The sequence below is a fragment of the Lygodium microphyllum genome, chromosome 3 (assembly GCF_053477565.2).
Source record: "Lygodium microphyllum isolate KBCC chromosome 3, Lygodium_microphyllum_v1.1.10, whole genome shotgun sequence".
Classification (NCBI taxonomy): Eukaryota; Viridiplantae; Streptophyta; class Polypodiopsida; order Schizaeales; family Lygodiaceae; genus Lygodium; species Lygodium microphyllum.
Window position 1 is genome coordinate 56,657,190 of NC_141137.1, and position 20,450 is coordinate 56,677,639.

Genomic DNA, 20,450 nt, shown 5'->3' on the forward strand with positions numbered 1-20,450 from the left:
CTTGGGCACACTTTGAAGTGCAAGTTTGTGTATTTGCTGTTATATACAGCAACCTTGCTATTGGCTGATTGCATTCAGCATTCTATTGTAGAAATTTATTGCTGAAAAATGGCTGGAACTGCATCCACTATTGACACAAAGAATCTTTTTGAGATTCGCAAATTTGATGGCAATGGCTTTGATCTTTGGAAAGATCGTATACAGGGTATCCTTTTTCTGAAGGATTGTGAAGATGCTTTGGCACAACAAAAACCTGCTGCTTTGTCAGATGAAGATTGGGCTAAAATGAATAAAAAGGCCATTACTTACATCAAAATAGCAGTTACTGATGATATCTTGGTTGATATCAAGGGACTCAACAATGCATATGCAGTTTGGGAGAAACTCAAGGCTACGTATGAGAATACTACTCCTGTTAATCAGATCCATCTCATGCGAAAGTTAGTCAACTTAAAACTTGATGAGTTTAAGCCCACCTCAGAGCATTTGGCTGCATTTACAGGTATTTTGAGTCAGTTACAGGATGCAGGCTTCAAAAGGATGCAGGCTTGCCGGCTTTTGATCCTAAGCTAAATGCTATCTTCTTGCTCATGACTTTGCCAGATTCATGGGAAGCATTGGTTGTGTCATTGAGCAACAACCCCAACTTGACATTTGATGGTGTACGTGGTTCTATCCTCAATGAGGAGATTAGACACAAGTCTAGTGGGGAAAACAGTGGATCAGCCTATAATGTTAGAGGACGGACTGAAAAGAAGTCAAATGCTGCAAATAAGAATAAAATCACAGCAAAAGCAAAGAAAAACAGCAGGATGTCACTTGCTATCAGTATGGACGCAAAGGGCATAAAAAACCCGATTGCAGGTACTAAAAGAAGGAGCAAGAACGCAAAAAGCAGGCTAATGCAAAAGGCAAAAAGAATGAGAAGGATAGCAGCTCTACCCCTAAAGAAACAGAAAAGACAAATATAGTATCTAGTGTTGTCATTGAAGAGATAGAAGAAGATAAAGATGCTGATTTGCTAGTTGCATCTTCAAATCCACATGCTATGACAGTGGAAGACATGTATATCACTAAAAGGAATGTGATAGATGCCTTGTTATCTGCTCATGATGGTTTGTCACAATCGTGGATTGTTGACAGTGGTGCCTCATTTCATGTAACTCCATCTCTGGAGTGTTTTTCTACTTATGTAGCAGGTAACCTTGGGAAAGTTTACCTAGGGAATAATCATGCATGTGATATTGAAGGAGTGGGCACCATACACCTGGCTCTTGAAAATGGCCAGGAATTGATTCTTCATGATGTTAGGTATGTACCTGGCATTAAGAAGAGCTTGCTTTCTGTTGATCAATTAGATAGCAAGGGTTTTACTACACTACCTTTGGTGGTGGAATGTGAAAAATACAGAAAGGATCTATGCTAGTCACTAGAGGTGGTAAAAAGGGAACTTTGTATTATCTTCATTGCAAGGCACTTCCTGGAAAGTTTGTTGCAGTTGCAGAAGTACAGTCACACATGGAGCTATGGCATAAGCGTTTTGGACACACGAGCCAAAAGGGTTTGGATGCACTTTCTTCACTTGGAAGAATTGATGTGAAAAACTCAAAGCTTGACTTTTGTGATGACTGTGTCTTTGGAAAACATGTAAAGAGTTCATACTCTCATGGAGCCTCTAGGAAGGCATGTATATTGGATTTAGTCCATTCCGATGTATGTACCATGTCAATAAAAACTCATAGTGGTTTCCGTTATTTTGTGTCTTTTATTGATGACCACTCTAGAAAGCTATGGGTTTATTTGCTTAAGCAGAAAAGTGAGGCATTGGATGCTTTTAAAAGGTTTTATGCATTTGTTAGTACTCAAAAGGGCTTAAAACTGAAATGCATAAGAACAAATAATGGGGGAGAGTACGTATCTAAACAATTTAATAGTTTTTGTGATGAAAATGGGATTAAATGAGAGCTTATAGCCCCTTATAATCCATCATCTAATGGTGTGGCTAAGCGAATGAATCGCACTTTATGTGAGAAGATTCGGTACATGCTGTCCACATCTAATCTCCCGCAATTGTTTTGGGGAGAGGCACTTAAAACCGCGATGCATATTTGCAACCGATCTCCACATCGTGCACTTGATAATGGCACCCCTAAAGAGGTTTGGTCTGGCAAACCTGCTTCATATGACCACTTAAGGGTTTTTGGTTGCGAATGCTATGTACATGTGCCTACTGATAGCAGAACCAAACTTGACATGAAATCCCTCAAAGGCATTTTCATGGGTTATGGAGATGATGGTGAAATGGGTTATAGAGTTTGGGTTCCAAGCATGAAAAAGGTGCTACGCAGCCGAGATGTGGTATTTAATGAATCAAAGCTGCTGAAAAATGCCACGTCTAGTGATATAGACAAAAGGAAAGTGAAATTTCAGCATGATCAGCCACTTAAACAGCCATCAGCCACTGAAAATTCAGCTCCATTTGAAGCTGGTTATGATAATCAGCGTGTCATTATTGAGCCAGATGCAAATGGGCAGCAAAGGGATACCGAAAATCAGTTTGGGCAACAAAATCAACATGCTGAACATCAATTACAGCAGCCTGAAAATTTATTACAGCAACCTGAAAATGCAGTTCAACAGCCAAATAATGAGGTCATTGACATTCCTTTGGATGTAGATCCATTGCCTGATAACACAGATCATTGGGCGAGAAGGTCTACATGTGTCAGGAGACCCATACAGAGGTTTGATCCCTCTTTGGACTGCATTTTACTCACAGATGAGGGTGAGCCTCTTACATATAAAGAGGCATTGTCATGTGAGTTAAAGAAAAAGTGGAAGCAAGCTACGCAGGAAGAAATGAAGTCATTGTATCAGAATGATACTTGGGATTTGGCTTCATTGCCCAAAGATAGAAAAGCTATTCCTAACAAGTGGGTCTACAAAATCAAATGAGTGGATGGCAAACCCAAATACAAAGCCAAGCTTGTGGCTAAGGGTTATACTCAGAAAGAGGGGATTGACTTTCAAGAAGTCTTTTCACCTATTGTCAAAATGACCACTCTTCGGGTATTGTTTGCTATTGTTGCATCTATGGATCTTGAACTTGATCAGATGGATGTTAGAACTGCATTCCTGCATGGTGATTTAGAAGAAGAGCTGTATATGAAACAGACAAAGGGCTTTGTTATGCCAAGAAAGGAGCATTTGGTGTGCAAGCTTAAGAGAAGCTTGTATGGTTTAAAACAGGCTCCTAGACAGTGGTATAAGAAGTTTGATGCCTTCATAGTCTCACATGGGTTTAAAAGAAGCAATGCAGATCGACTTATTTTAGCCAAAACCCTAAAACGGGGAGCGGATCGAGAGAGGTAAGTGGGAGAGTGTTGGGTGTAAAGGCCCTTCGCTACACTTCCCGTGTATATATTTTACTTGTACATGTGACCGCACTCTTGCGGGTGTAAATGTACCGTACCCTAAAACATAAATACATTCTTTCATTCTTTGTGTGTGCCACACTGGTACACACCCAACTCAAGTCTCTACTCTCTCTGCACTCTCTACTGCTGAACACACTCCATTCTTGCTGCGCACACCACTTGGGCATTTTCGCTTTCCTTCAGAGAGGATCTAGAACCCTAATTTTCTATAAATTGGCAGCCAGCCCTGCAACTCGTTTTTGCAAGTTTCAAGTGTTATCAGCTTGCTGCCCACACCCCGTTCGCGGAGGACATCTCAGCCCTTACTGTCCATCACTATTCCCTATAGTCTAGCGCCTGTTTCCAGCCCTCCACATGCTGATTACTGCTGTTTCTGCCTGGTGACTTACTGCTGATTATCTGCATTGCTGTTGTACAGCCTGCCACGTCAGCAAACTACTGCGTTTGCAGGCCCCAGCTGCCGCCTTGACAGTTTTCTCTCTCCTACTTCAGTCGCTGCAGTTTTTCTCTCTCCTGCAGGCTGTCCTGCCTGCGTTTTTAGTCTTTCTCTCTCCTGCAAGCTGTCTTGCCTGCGTTTTTAGTCTTTCTCTCACCTGCTGCCTGCGTTTTTAGTCTTTCTCTCTCCTCACTATTGTCTGCATCAGATCCAGCTTCTCACTACTGCGTTTGCTGGTGTTCGACATCCGGAGGCTGCCTTGCTGTGTTTCGGGATCCGTTCGGAGTACGACACACTCTCCAGCTCATTACCCCTGCCCTAATCCTTGAGATACAGGAGTTCGAGGTTCAGTATTCATTCACTGCATAGTGTGCTTGCTGCATGAGCATCGTATTATTAGTAGTCATATCATTTCATTTATTCACTGTGTTCATTGTCTCTGAGTTACCCTAACCCTAACCCTAACTGTGTTCTTTTATCAATCTGTGCTTTGTCGTACGGTTTCTGTTTATGCTTCTGTGTTAGGGTATTTTCTTTATATGGTATCAGAGCCTAGTGCTCTCTGAGAAACCTAGGCCTTTGATCTGAGAGCTCTTCGCAAGAAGCAAGAACAATAGTAGGTTCAAATGACTTCGAACATATCAACACCGATTCTATCTCCAGAACAGCCTATGCCGATAACCGAGCAAGAGTGGGCCGATCAGGTTGCTCCACAAAGTTTCGACATGGTGGAAAACACATCTAAGTACATGGAAGAAAAGATAGGCAAGCTGACCTCTGAAGAATATAAACTGATCATAGCGTATGGACAAAAGAAGATTGAGGAGCCCTACCAAAGGATTGCCCTTCAAGAAAAGCTTCTGAATGAAGGTATGCATGATTTTCATTCTTCAGATGTTGCGCGTAAGTCTGATGATATTGCAAGGCCGTCAAGACCTCCATCAGGGATGGGTCCCCCTCTTGGAAAGTAAGATCCGGAGTATTTTCCATTTTTTCAGACTCTTCCGTCCTCTCTGGTGCAAGGTACTTTTGATTCATCTTTTGTGCCTTCTTCTTTTACCTCTTTTGTTTTGCAATATACTAATAGAGATCATGTGGAAAAAAGAGTCCAGTCTGTTGACTACGAAAAAGGTCCTCTTGAGGACCAATTCTTGTATGTTAACACACGTCGCGGGGATTATAAGAAAAAGTCAGGTACCTCTTATTCTACCCTTCCTTCTTTTCCGTCTACTTCACATAATCAGAATGAATTTGGTGTTTCTTTCACTTCATTACATGGTCATCATCACCTTACAGTTTCATTTTCAATCTTTAAATTATAAAAATGAGCAAAAAAAATATGCACCTCATACACCTCACTTTCAAAACCCACCCATCCCACCACATTCTTCCGCTGCTTCACCACTTCCATTTACACCATTTACATTTCCATTTCAGACACCTCATGTCGCACTGCACATCACATCGGGGAGTTATGAAAACATAGGCACATCCTTTAGGACCTCATTCTTCCCTCAACCGAGTGGTATTCCACCTCTCTTATACACACTTTCGGGATCATTGCAGCCTGGGTATCCCACTCAGTCTCTCCCGAGTGTGGATCAGTTGCCTCCACAATTTGCCTCCATGGCATTGCCTAGTGGACCTTCTGGTTAAACTGCTGTGTCCTAGCCTCACTTTGGACAAGGCTACCGTGTCCCAATGTCTCCACCTACACCGGCACCTTATGGAAACATTCATGTTCCAGTGTCTCCGCATCAATCAACACTCATTGGACACTCACAGCCTACTTCTGCCTACCCACCTCTCCCCCCTCCCTCTTACTCTTATCAGATACACCCACCTCCACCATCTTTCCCACCATCATCTTACACCACCTACTCGACACCTCATGGTTCTAGCTCATCTTCTGCCAAGAATTCATTTAATGACAAGACTCGTTTTAACAGGTCAAATTTTACTACTTGGTCGAATTTGATGAGACACGTACTTGACTCACAGAACCTATGGGATCTTGTACAGGGGTTGGAACCCCAACCCGATCCTGCATTTGTTCCATACGAGGTCATCAGCTCAGGGAAGGCTAGGAATGTCTCCGCTATTGTCGAGCTTATGCAGGGCTTATTGCCTGAGTTTCATTCTCAGCTTTAGCATTTTGACTTAGCGTCACGGCAATGGGCACGCTTGACTGACCGCTATGCGGCTAGCAATAGAACCCGTCGTATTAATCTTGATCATGAGCTTCAGCTTTTCAAAATCACTGACTGGGATAACTTGAAAGTCAAGTTGGCTGAGTATTAGCATCTCCTCGCTGAATTCTCCACTACGGGGACTTCCAAGTCCTCTGACGATCAGGTCACATTGTTCCTAAATAAACTCCCCAAGAAATACTTCAATTTGGTGGAAGGAATAGTTTCAAAGCCTACCATCCCTACATTCTATGAATTTGAGTGTCAATTGTTGCATTACCACGGTTGTTTGATCAGTTTCATATGAATTCCTCTTCAGAGGAGGCTCTTATTGCTCGTTCTCAGAAAGGGCAACAAGGGAAGGGCAAACCCAACCAAACCTCCACTCAAAATCAAAATCAAACTCAATAGCTAAATCAATCTGAGGTTTCTCAAGGAAACTCCCAGTCACAACTTAAACCAGGGTCGCAGAATGTACCTAAAAAGAATAGGTATTGTAAACATTGTCAAAAGACTGGCCATTTTGACGAGAAGTGTCGATCAAAGGCACGATGCATAGCACCAAAACCTAAGTCTTAGACCCCCGCCCCTCAGTCGGGCAACCCCCAACAGGGGAGGCAAGGTGATGGCAAGGGGCAGTTTAAAGGTCAGACTCACACTGGCACCGCACAGCCATCTCAACCGACAACATTCTCAACTCCAGAGGGCTTATCTGACTGGTCTGCAGATGCCCACATCGTCTCCGTAGAGGCATCCGATGCGAGTCTCATTCACATCTGTGAGTTGCCTCCTGACGAGGTTACTGCAGAGACCCACTCGTCACAGCGAGCACTTCAGCTCCAGTTTGGATTGTGGACAGTGTAGCTACACATCACATGACTCCTATAGAGGACGTTTTCCGTACCCAAGCCCCTGCAGCTGGGCGGGTCTATGTAGGAAACAACTCCTTGGTCAAGATTCAGACTCAAGGTTGCGTCAATTTTGCCACTGAGAAGGGTCCGGATCTGGCTTCGCTGGACAATGTATATCATGTCCCTCAGCTTGGGGTGAACTTGTTATCTGTTCAGCAGCTTTGCCAGTTGGGGCGAGCAGTTTTCTTTACAACGACAACAATCGAGGTCCTTGACTCTCACACTAGTTTAGTGATTGCTCACAGTAAGGCACAGCCTAATGGCCCATATCACATGTCTCACTTTCTCACCGAGCCAACTCCAAGGGCTCTGTGTTCCATAGCTTCCAGGCCTTAGCTACATCTCAGGAGCCTATGCACAATGAGCATCTTTGGCATTTTCGCTTAGGGGCGGGCCAACATCCACTGTCGCCTTGAACGGCACGCTATACTTCCTTTTTATAGTGGATGATCATTCTCAATACATGTGGATGTACTTCCTTAATCATAAGTCAGATGCTTTCACATATTTTTCTGCTTAGGTGTTGCTGGTTCATAACCAGACTGGTTGTCGTGTCGGGTGCATGAGGAGAGATAGTGGTGGTGAGATTATCTCCCACGAGTTTTTCGGATTTCTACAGAAGCATAGCATTTCTCGCCAGCTCACCTCTACTAACTCCCCCTCTCAAAATGGAGTCGTAGAGCGCAGGAACCGCACAGTCATGGAAATGGCACGCTCTATGTTGTTCACAACAGAGCTTCCTACGCGCCTTTGGGTCAAGGTTGTTAACACTTCGGTATACATCCTCAACCAATGCCCGACTGCGGCTCTTCCTCAGAAGACCCCGTATGAAGCATTTTTTGACTCTCGGCCTGTTATTTCCCATTTCAGAGTCTTCGGGTGTCGTGCGTAAATACGCACGCCTGATGACAAGATAGGTAAGCTTACCCCTTCAGATTAGACACGGCCAGTGACCACGCCTCTTGATCCTATTGTCCACTTGTCGAAGGATACCCTAGGACAGCCCTTCGATGCACACACCTATCGTTCTGTTGTAGGAAAACTTCTTTGGTTAATTCACACTAGGCCAAATTTAGCTTACTCAGTTAGCATACTCAGTCAGTATTTCACAACACCTAGGATGTCACATTGGATTGCATGTCTTCGTGTGTTGCATTATTTGCAGTGTACTTTTTCTTATGGCTTGACGTATGGTTCTAGTTTATGTTTGCAGGGATACACTGATTATGATTGGGCAGGAGATCCTGACACCTGGCATTCCCATGGCGGCTACCTCTTTACCTTGGGCATGGACTCCATTTCTTGGTCCAGCCGTAAGCAAGAGACAGTGGCGGCTTCCACGACCAAGACTGAGTACCGAGGTCTCTTCGATGGCACCACTGAGGCCATCTATCTGAGGAGTTTACTGGCGGCGCTTCATTTTCCATGTGACTCTCCCACAGTTGTCTACTGCGATAACCAAAGTGCCATTGCCCTTGCGGGCAATCCGATCATCATGCCACGAACACGACATGTGAAAGTCCACTTCCACTTTTCCAAATAGCAAGTTAAGCTAGGCACTATTCGCCTAGAGTTTGTGCCTTCATTAAATAATTTTGCTGATATCTTGACCAAAGCAGTCAACTGGCCAGTTCTTCAATACTTATTACCCAGGATCGGCTTGGGTATACCCTCCCCTACTTCTTCAGCTTGACAGGGAGAGGGTGCTTCTCTCTTGCTTTCCCTTCTAGTTTGAGAGGGGGCAGCTTCTACTCTTGATCGTGACAGTGATGATGCTTACAGTTTTTAGACATTACATTCACTTATTCTTTTGTATTGTATTATGGGCATTTATAACTTTATCCGCACTGTCAAGATAACCTGATTGTAAAAGGACACTTGAACAAGTGAACAATTCCCCTGCGAGGGCACTGTCCCAGTGGTACCATTGCATAGCATATTACATGAGCATAACATCTTGCATCTCCCTTTGCATTACCCCATGCATTGGCATTCTATTCATGTAAACATGCATCTATGCGCATTTATCCCTTTACTGTCTTTTGGAGTGGTCGACTCTAGGATCCACCATATTCGTAGCATAACACATGGCAGTTCTCCTAACGGCAGTTTCCATACCCTTGCTTGCTTGCTTGTTTTGCTTGTCTTGCTAAGCCCACCATCCTCTTTTTTGCCTTTCCACATATTCACCACATAATTGGCACATACACACACTTGTTCTCATCCTTAGGCACTTATCCTAGTCAGTGCGAGGGATTGGTCTGCTAGTTTTGTGCTTGACTTGGGTTTAAAACTCTCTTTATCTTTTCCTATCTGTCACTTAATCGGCTGTTGCCCCTATATTACTTATGTATTTTCAAAACATTTTTTTTTTAATCCATTGATTCCATCCGTCTTTGTAGGACTTTGTAGGCCCTTGGGCAGCCGCCAAGCACCCTTGGTCCGATGCCCTGGCCTCTCTGGGGTGATCACTTGGGCTCCCTTGGTAAGATAACCATCGCCTCTGTAGTCTTGGTAGGCCACTGGGCAGCCGACATGCACCCTTTGTCCGATGCCCTGGCTACTTTGGGGTGGGACGCCATGGGGTAAATCAAAATTTAGGCTGGCCTCCTTTTCTCGCCCTATTTTGGGTCTAAGAGGGGGTGTTGTGCTAAGATTTACTCTTAGCCACTTAAACAACCCCAAAGCATGCTTATTTTAGGCTTATTTTAGCCAAAACCCTAACACGGGGAGCGGATCGAGAGAGTTAAGTAGGAGAGAATCTAGAACCCTAATTTTCTATAAATTGGCAGCCAACCCTCCACTCTTCCCCCAATCTCGTTTTTGCAGGTTTCAAGTGTTATCAACTTGCTGCCCACATCCCATTCGCAGAGGACATCTCAGCCCTTGATGTCCATCACTGATCCCTACAGTCTGGTGCCTATTTCCAACCCTCCACACGCTGATTGCTATTGTTTCTGCCTGATGGCTGACTATTGATCATCTGCACTGCCGTCATACAATCTACCACATCAGCAAACTGCTGCATTTGCAAGCCCCAGCTGCCGCCCTAACAGTTTTCTCTCTCCTGCTGCAATCGTTGTAGTTTTTCTCTCCTACAGGCTGTCCTGCCTGCGTTTTTAGTCTTTCTCTCTCCTACAGGCTCTCTTGCCTGCGTTTTTAGTCTCTCTCACCTGCTGCCTGCATTTTGTCTTTCTCTCCTCACTGTTGTTTCTACATCAAATCCAACTTCTCACTGCTGCATTTGCTGGTGTTCGACATCCGGAGGCTGCCTTGCTGCGATTCGGGATCTGTTCGGAGTACGACACACTCTCCAGCTCATTTACCCTATCCTGATCCTTGAGATACAGGAGTTTGATGTTCAGTATTCATTCACTGCATAGTGTGCTTGCTGCATGAGCATCGTATTATTAGTAATCATATCATTTCATTTATTCTATGTTTATTGTCCCTGACTTACCCTAACCCTAACTGTGTTCTTTTATTGCTTTGTCGTATAGTTTCTGTTTATGCTTCTCTGTTAGGGTATTTTCTTTACATCCCCTACCCCAAGACGGACCGAGGTGGGTTCCAAACATCCTAGCTAGACCTTGGTTGAGACTCACGAGCAACAAATGAATAAAAAAGAAGATGAGAAAAAAGAGGCTCAAAAACAACAGATGAACATAAAAGAAGACAACAAAAACATGTATGTTGACCACACCTCTCTGATCCTAGGTGTGGCTTGAGGCCAAAGAAATAGAGAAGATAGTGTCAAGAAATACTTGAGCAAAGAAGATAAACACAAAGTGTATGATAAACCACAATTATAAATTTAAAGGTGTAGAGAAACTTAGAGTAAAAGAGAGTGAATTCTGAAAACACACTATGCAAAGTGAATGCAAAAACCTTGAACCTCTATGTCTCAAAGTGGACCGGGCAAAGATGCATTGGAAACTCTGTCGTACTCAAAACAAATCCCAAATCATAGTAGGCAGCCTCTAGCTAAGAGACCAGCTGCTGTAAATGGAGAAAGGCAGCTAGGCAGCCTGCTCTGTCCCAAAAACGCAGGGCTGAACCTTAAGTACACAGATCTGATATAGAATGCAGCAGTCTCAAGGCAGGCGATAGCTCCTGATGATGTGGACTGACAGCAAATGCAAGCTGGAATAGCGCAGCGGACAGATCAGATGCTGACATCAGTTGTTGTACGTGCCAATGGGAGTGGAGTGGCCTCAAAAGGGTCACATTTTTAGGCCACACAACAGGTATCCAGTTCAGAAAGGATGAGCCAAATCACTAGCCCATACTAGATGATGATAATAAGGGCTACTAAAGGTATTGAAAATGACTCCTTACAAGAAAGGACATGAATGACCAAAGGGCATGGGATGGGAGGTACTAGCTACCCAGGACTTCTTCTCCAATTTGACCCTTGGCTGGCCAAATGCTACCCCAAATCAATTCGGGATGGGCTGGCTCCTGAAATCCCTTGATAATCTTCAATTATCAGCTGCTGATTTCAATCCCTTGAGCCTTCAATCTCTGGCACGGATCCCAAGGTGGCTGCTAAACACTAAATTCTACTGTGAATTAGGGTTTACTGCAAAAATTACAAATCAGCCTACCAAAAATGGCTGAGATCTCCTCCGAATGGCTGAGAATTGCTGAGAATGGCTGAACGTAGGCTGAAGGAGATGAGAGAATGCTGTAGAGAGAGAAAATTTTGAGATTTGTTGCGAAGAACTAATCAAAATCAGTTGCTGCCCTGCTGTACCAGCCCCAAACGGATGCACCAACAACAATAGGAGCATCAGAGACTGTGATCTTCAAGAGAAAGTGCATCAGCAGCAATTGTCAGCTTCCCAAGGTCAAGAATATGCAATCTCCATCACCAAAATGTCTCCAATGGCTGGGAATTAGCCCCAAAAGCTGGCAGCAACAGTCCAACACCTCTTTCCAAGAGCTCCAAAATGAAATAACGAGATTTCCCTCTCCCTTCAGCCCTATTTAGCCTTTCCCCCGCTTGCATGGGAAAATTTTGCCAAGTGGCAGCTTTCAGCAATTTCCAGTCATTTAATTAATTTTCAGAATTAATTAATTCGAAAAATTAATTCAACCCTTAATCCATGCCCAGAAAATTGACCTTGCCCATCCAAAAATTAATTGGCTAGGCCATTTGCAACCCAAAGTGGTCCCATGCATTAATTGACCCTTGGACAAGCATTAATCCATTAGTTAATGCCTGGTCCCTAGTGTCACCACACTAACACTTAATGGCCAATTAATGGTCCTAGGGGCAACCTAACACCAAAATTCACCTAGAATCTAACAAGTGTAACTTGTTACAACTTTTGCCTTTAACACCCATCTTTTTCACAGGGTCCTTCGGTCTTCAACTGTGAGAAAGTAGCTTGCACCTCACATGTGCAACATATGTGCATCTTTTAATTGCACATTTGATTAATCCTTTAATCAAATGTCAATTAAACATAAGCAAAGTATCAAATTTTCACGTCCTCGTGACAGACCACCCCCTTGAAATCCTTGCAATCGATCCTGGATTGCACTGTAATGTGTCAAAGCAAACGATACTGCACTGGAATTTTCACAAGGCATCATAGTCAACACAACATTGGCCACTGCTGACTAACTATCTCATATGCCCATCATTTGCTGAAAATTTCCAGCCAGCATAAAGCTCAACAATAGTCCAGAACTGTTGCTAGAAACTCATTGGATGCATCCCAAACTCTTGTTTCTCAACAGTGCTGACTACACAACCATAGTAAAGCATAAACCGAGCTGAAACTATGGCTGAATTGTCAATGATATTCGTTTACATGCGGCTGTCCATGGAATCAGCTGTAAATTATTAAAAACCGAGCATGACCTGATCATAAACTGATCATGGACTGATATGAGAACTGATCACAAATGGCTGCAAATGTGACTCCAAGCTGATCTCAAGCTGATGGTAAAAAAAACTAACCAAAAACTGATGCAAAAGCTGATCCAAAACTGATCCCAAAGTGATCATAAACCGTTCTCAAACTGATCAAAAACTGAGCTGACACTAATCAGAAATTGATCTCAAAACTGAGGCAAAAACTCATGCCAAACTCCTCCAAAAACTCATGCCAAACTAGTCCAAAAACTCATTCATAAGTATAGTCTCAGAGCCGCGGTGACAACCATACTCATATACATGTATCTCACAGTGACTAGTACACCGAGTAGTGACCTCATGGCAGACATACTGTCAGCAAAGTACTTTGGATGCATGCTGAATACATCCAAGATCCACTACATACGAGAGATGTCCAAAACCGGTGGAGTGGAAGTGCTACCTCCCCCTTGAGCATCGGGCAAGCTGCCAGCTTTGGGGCCAATTCCCAGCCATTGGAGACCATTTTGGTGATGGAGATTGCATATTCTTGACCTTGGGAAGCTGACAATTGCTGCTGATGCACTTTCTCTTGAAGATCACAATCTCTGATGCTCCTATTGTTGTTGGTGCATCCGTTTGGGGCTAGTACGGCAGGGCAGCAACTAATTTTGATCAGTTCTTCGCGACAAATCTCAAAATTTTCTCTCTCTACAGCATTCTCTCATCTCCTTCAGCCTATGCTCAGCCATTCTCAGCAATTCTCAGCCATTCGAAGGAGATCTCAGTCATTTTTGGTGGGCCGATCTGTAATTTCTGCAGTAAACCCTAATTCACAGCAGAAATTAGGGTTTAGCAGCCACCTTGGGATCCGTGTCAGAGATTGAAGGCTCAAGGGACTAAAATCAGCAGTTGATAATTGAAGATTATCAAGGGATTTCAGGAGCCAGCCCATCCCGAATTGATTTGGGGCAGCATTTGGCCAGCCAAGGGTCAAATTGGAGAAGAAGTCCTGGGTGAATCAAGGGGCAAATGACCCAAAAGGCTTGCTGGTCATTTATGACAGCAAGAGCAATTGGTTAGCAGGAGGAGATTGAAGAATCTGAAGTTTACTCCTTCCAATTGAATGAAAGCTAAAGAAGTACCGCAAGGGGCGCCAATTTTGGCACCAACAGGGTGTCTACTGTCCAAGAATGTTATGGTGAAGTGTGCATTTCATTGTATGTGCATTTATTTATTGCTGTAATTAACTCTTAAATCAGGTTATCACCACCCATTCCAAGAAGGAAGGCTGGTTTCATCGTTCCATTGCCGGGAATTGGCCCCAAAAGCTAGCAACAACAATCCAACAGCTCCAAAATGAAAAAATGAGATTTCCCTCTCCCTTCAGCCCTGTTTAGCCTTTCCCCCACTTGCATGGGAAAGTTTTGCCAAGTGGCAGCTTTCTTAATATTTTCAGCAATTTTCAGCCATTTAATTAATTTTCAGAATTAACTAATTCTGACAATTAATTCAGCCCTTAATCCATGCCCAGAAAATTGACCTTGCCCATCCAAAAATTAATTGGCTAGGCCATTTGCAACCCAAAGTGGTCCCATGCATTAATTGACCCTTGGACAGGCATTAATCCATTAATTAATGCCTAGTCCCTAATGTCACCACTGACACTTAATGGCCAATTAATAGTCCTAGGGGCAAACTGACACCAAAATTCTCCTAGAATCTAACGAGTGTAACTTGTTACAACTTTTGCCTTTGACACCCATCTTTTCCACAGGATCCTTCGGTCTTAAACTGTGAGAAAGTAGCTTGCACCTCACATGTGCAACACATGTGCATCTTTCAATTGCACATTTGATTAATTCTTTAATCAAATGTCAATTAAACATAAGCAAAGCATCAAATTTTCACATCCTCGTGACACATGGTCCCAAGAATCCCCCTTTAAAATTGATAGAAGGGCCAAGGACTCCAAAACCATATCACTAATATCATGTATCTCCCTCTGAAAGCAATTAGGGTGTTTGAGGAAACCACCAAAGGAGATAGGGGAGATGGGATAGAACTTGAGTAACTTGCGTAATGGATCATGGATGGTAGCTTAATGGGAATAGGTGAGGCAAAGGAAAGACACCGAGGAGAATCCTACTCAAAAGAAGAGGAATGGAGTGATAAAGTCCATGCTTCTAACAACTTGTCCAAAGGATAGCTCCTAAGGAAGCATCCTTGGACCTTCACATGCCAAATCTCAAGCATGGACAACTTCCACTACATAGCTCAAATGTGGACACTGGAGGAATGGCATGGTGCCTGCATCACTAATAGGCACAACCCAAGCTCACGACCATGATCCCTATCATGCTAGCTCCAGTCCAGAAGTCATAAAGCACTACCTTGGACACACGATTGATTGGTTACCAGCTTAAAATCAGATTTGCATCATGTTTACATTTCTCACTAGCTCACGACTAAACCCACGTCCCAAAAAAGAGAACGCTTGCTTTCTTCTATCAGTATGCCACTAATCCAGCATATGATTGTTCTCATTTTTAGCCCACGATTCCAACAAGGAAAAAAGCAAACGATCATTTTTCCACATACTGCAATCCAAAGCCCACGACTACCATAATTAGCATCAATTAGCACAATCCATGTGGTCATGTTGTCACTACAAGAATGATCTTAATGATGGGCATGAAAATATATGCTTTCTAACTCATTTTAACGACTCCAATCTTTTTCCAACTAGTGCCTTACATTGGTCACGTTCTCCTAGATTGTTTCATCTAAAGCTTTACAATTCCAAAGCAACTCAAGTTTTTGAGGGGCCCAAAAACCCATAAAAATGGCTCCTACAATAGAGCCTTGCAAGACATAGCTTGTCATCAATATTACAATATCAAGGAGCCATTGTTAATGAGATACAAAGAAGAGAAAGTTAGGGGAATAAGAGAAAGATGCACTTGGATGAACAGCCCAGCACCAAGAGTCCAACAATTCCAGCAACAAAAAAAAGAGCACTTCAGACAAGAGAGGAATAGATATGAAGAGATTATAGTGATAGAAGCACGACAACCAACACATATGATCCATCCATTGTGTGTCGAAGCAGGCTGAAGAAGCTAAGGCCTGCAAAAAAACACGATGAGAGATGATTGCATAGAACAGCAAAATGTCAACAGCTGATGTGAAGACAATGGCTGGACAGCAAAAATGCAAGTTCCGCATTGACATAATAGGCAGCCCTGATGCTGAAAACTACCCCTGTTGAGAAACCTTTTACCCGTAGTTTGTGTTTTTGCGTTTCTGCGTTTTGCATTTAGGGTTTGCAGCCCCAAAAAGGGGGGCCACCCCAAACTAACTAACTATGCCTATTTATAGGCCACTCTCTTACTCATTCTTTACGGCTAATTCATTCAATCCATCACCTCTTCTCTCCCGCCTCTCCACTATCCTCACCCCCCTTCAGGAGAACATTGCAGTTGGTGGTTCGTGGCTGTCTTCATCACGTTCCTTGTGCTACAACACCCTTGTTCCCTTGTATCACATTCACTCCATGATTTAGATCTTCATCATTCCATTCATCAAAGTTTCTTCTCTCTTCTCTTCTCTTCTCCATGTTTGTGGAGTTCACTCTGTGTTCCTCCCCGCAAACCCTACTGTCTCGCTGATATGTCATCTTTTGACATGGTATCAAAGCCATATCTGCTCAAACAGTGGCAAGGATCCTTCACTCCAATGACGGCAAAGACCGGTGGCAGGTTCGGCATCCACTTCTCTTCTTCTTCCGCTGCATCAAAATCTCATTTTTGCAGGTTTCAGGTGTTTTCAGCTTGCTGCCCACACCCCTTTTGCGGAGGACATCGCAGTCTCAGTTGTCCCTTGCTGTCATCTACAGTCTGGCACCTATTTCCAGCCTTCCACCTGCAGTTTGCAGCTGTTTACAGCAGAGCAACTGTTGCTGATCGCTCTCCATTCAGAAAACAATCTCGTTTTTGCAGATTTCAGATATTTCAGCTTGCTACCCACACCCCACACACGGAGGACATCGCGGTCCAAGCTGGCCATTGTTGTCTACAACAGTTTGGCGTCTATTTCCAGCCTACCACACACTATTCAGAGCTGATTTCAGCATGTTGACTGCTACTGCTGGTTTTTCCTGCGTTTTTAGCCTTTCTCTCTCCTCACCTGCATTTTTCTACCGGTTGCAACCTCTTACTGCTAGTAGCATCCTCGTCCCACTGGCAGCTCACTTCCAGCCTTTCCACTACCCTCCCACCCCTTTCGGAGGACATTGTAGTTCGTGCTTCACACTGCCCTCACACCCCTTGAGGCGAACATTGCAGTTCGTGGTTCATGGCTAACCTCTTCCTTCTTCAGCAAGGCACACTAGTACCCTTGGCTTCTTTACTAACAGATGACCAAACTACTAGGTGCTTCTACTGTGGCATCACCGGATACACCACCGATGCTTACCGACTTCGACCTTTGCTCCCCACCCCCCGGGAGTATATGCATCTTTCACCAGGCACTCCTTGTGCCACCTCTCCTTTCTGGGCCATAGAGATCATTCTACATCGGCTATCAGAGTACTATGCTCAAGGCAATAAGGTTCCGATATGCACTAAGTCCTTTTGAGCACATGGAGGATCAATTGGCGCTACAACCTCCTGGAGATGATTGCAATACCAACGGCAGTCTTCTTCCACCTATTTTCGGGTACAGTGGCTACCACGCCCCACGATTCTGCAATCCGCTCCATCGAGAGACAGTGATTGTTTAATACCATCTCCTCGTCAGTCCGCTCCTTCGAGAGAGAGTGGTTGCTCGACTCCTTCCTCTTCTTCGGCTTCCCGGTCTGCTGCATTAAGAAGCAACGATTGTTGCCCACTCATTGCTCAATCTGATCCCCACCCTTCACCCTCGCCTACTCAGGTTCGAGAGGCCAACTTTGGGCATTCTTCACCACCCCATATACCTTCTTCAGCACGACTAGCGGCATTTCCTTCACCCTCAAACATTTTGGAGTCCATGATCCATGAGTTTTTTAATTCCCTATCTACCTCAGAGGGGGATTTAAAGGGGGATAATCTTTCTTTGGCCTCAGAGGGGACCCCTATTCCTCCGGTTTCAAAGGGAATCCCCACCCACCATTCAATCCTTCGCACACCCTAGCGGAGGCCTTTTACCTTCTTATTCTACCCTTGGATGGGTAGCTTCCTTCCAGCGGTCATCTCACCTATTGATACCCAGGATCTTGAGAATCTACCTAGATTATGGCCTTGGAGGTTCGGCCACGACTTGGTGATGAGACCTTCGTATTCCTTCTTGCATGGATCCACAAAGCTAGTGGCTTCTCTCCCGAGGTTGAGTTTCAAGTTCTCCAGTTCACTCTGTCTACTGTTCTTTACTGCAAGTTACCTTTCACGTGGAAATCTTGGATCTTAGGGATCCTCTACATCTTCTTCCTTCTCTTCTTCTTGCCTTGGTCACTTGGTCAACATGGAGCCAACTCCCGAGATCGAGTATGGGCATATCCTTACGGTTCTCGGCACCACACAAAGTCTGACATTCCTCCTTTGCATTGCAGATTTCCATCATCTTTGTAGTAGGGCCCTTGGACAAGTGAACAATTTCCCCACGAGGGACATTGTCCAAGAGGCACCTACTGCATGAGCATTCTTCAACATATAGCATTCCATCTCCATCTCACTCCTCTTGTTCCCCTTTTTGGGCCTAAGAGGGGGTGTTGAGAAACCCTTCACCCACAATTTGCATTTTTGTGTTTCTGTGTTTTGCATTTAGGGTTTGCAGCCCCAAAAAGGGGTGCTACCCTAGACTGACTGTGCCTATTTATAGGCCACTCACACTCATTCTTTACGACTGATTCATTCAATCCGTCACCTCTTCTCTACAACCTCTCCACTATCCTCACACCCCTTCAGGAGGACATTGCGGTTCGTGGTTCGTGGCTGTCTTCATCATCTTCCTTGTGCTACTGCACCCTTGTTCCCTTGTATCACATTCACTCCATGATTCAGATCTTCATCATTCCATTCATCAGAGTTTCTTCTCTTCTCTTCTCTTCTCTTCTCCATGTTTGTCGAGTTCACTCCATGTTCCTCCCCGCAAACCCTATTGTCTCGCTGATACGTCATCTTGACACCCCCTTGCAGTAGAAATTGATGCCCATGCCTGCCAGATCAGGACAGGAACAAAATGCAAATTCTAGAGCAGTGTCCATGTGCGATCCTGAAACAGCAGTCACACACGGCAACTAGCGACAGAACCAAGAGATTTGGGCTTCGATACCATGTAAGAATGGTGTACCAAGGCTTAAGACTGTGTACAAAGGCACCGACTGTGCACAACCAGCATGTGTGTTGCAGTCTTCCTCTCTCCAGCAAGCAGCAATGTGCGTGTATCACTGAGATGAAATGTAAAGGAGACAAGCAGCCTATAAATAGGCTGAATAAATACGTAATAATAACATGAACATCAACCGCAAAAGCCTGATAGAAGTTGGTGAACTGCAAGTTGAACTAAGGTTTTATAGGTTAGAGCTGCAAAGAGACTTAGTTTACATAATCTGACTATCTCAGGAGTCCAGGGTTGGACAGTGTTGATGGTCCATTCCAAAAACTGTACAGTTAGGCGAGCCAACAATTGGTGTGGTTCACAATGGTTATGTTCTAAAACAGTCTTACGCTGTAGTTCAGGTCTGGCAGGTTAGCTAAGGTTTTGCTGAAAATTTGTGCACCTAACAGCATACAATAGAATGTTTCTTCTTCACATAGTCAATTGAATTTATCGAAAAAACTTGCAATTGTTAATTCAAGTATGCCAGATTTCAGATACCTGCTTCCACATTATTAAAGCATGCATGACTCCTTAAGTCCCCCTCTCCCCCACAAAAAGGAAAAAACTGAACAGAAATGACAAAAGTGAAATCAACACGAAAGATCTACCTTTTTTGTTATTTTGTCAACTTCATCAATGTACACAATTCCCTGTTGAGCAGCTGCAACATTGAACTCTGCCACCTGCTCATGAACCAAACATGACTTTCATAAAATCATTCAACATGCAAAAATGAAGAATCTATGTTGATAAAGACACCAAAATCAAGATGGAAAACAAATAGACTACTACATCTCCGTCCAGGAGAGCCATCCTGTGCACATATGTAAGAACGCTACCCAAAGAAAGAGGCATAACCTATTTTTTAAATCATTAGGGAATCGCTTGCAGTGGAACATGAAACTAAGTTGTTTACATTGGTAGTGGCATGATTAAGCTTACCATGAGTAATTTGTACAAGATGGATTCCACATCCTCACCAACATAACCGGCCTGTCAAACAGAGAAAGGACTAGTCTAAGCATGGTCCAATCTGAATGTTGATTTACAGAGCAATTCTTTCCTGAATGACAAATGCAGCTGATTGTAGGCAAGTATTATACCTGTGTTAAAGTTGTGGCATCAGCAATAACAAATGGCACATTTACAAATTTCGCCAATGTCTTAGCAAGCAATGTTTTCCCTGAGAAAGTGGCCGGATCTCGTTCCAGTTATGATCCATCATGTACATGCTAAAAAGAGTGTAACACT

The 20,450-nt window shown here is 43.8% G+C and overlaps 1 protein-coding gene across 4 annotated transcripts in view; it reads right to left on the reverse strand.

Annotated features, from left to right (window-relative positions):
• LOC148038372 (CLP protease regulatory subunit CLPX1, mitochondrial-like) overlaps nucleotides 1-20,450 on the reverse strand; it is a 44,650-nt gene that overhangs the window by 21,272 nt on the left and 2,928 nt on the right. For all 4 annotated transcript variants that reach the window (XM_087671230.1, XM_087671239.1, XM_087671214.1 and 1 more), the window contains exons 5-7: nucleotides 20,303-20,382; nucleotides 20,142-20,192; nucleotides 19,808-19,882 (exon numbers count right to left, since the gene is read on the reverse strand). In XM_087671230.1, coding sequence (XP_087527356.1) covers nucleotides 19,808-19,882; nucleotides 20,142-20,192; nucleotides 20,303-20,382 — 206 coding nt within the window. The remainder of the gene's footprint in view (nucleotides 1-19,807; nucleotides 19,883-20,141; nucleotides 20,193-20,302; nucleotides 20,383-20,450) is intronic.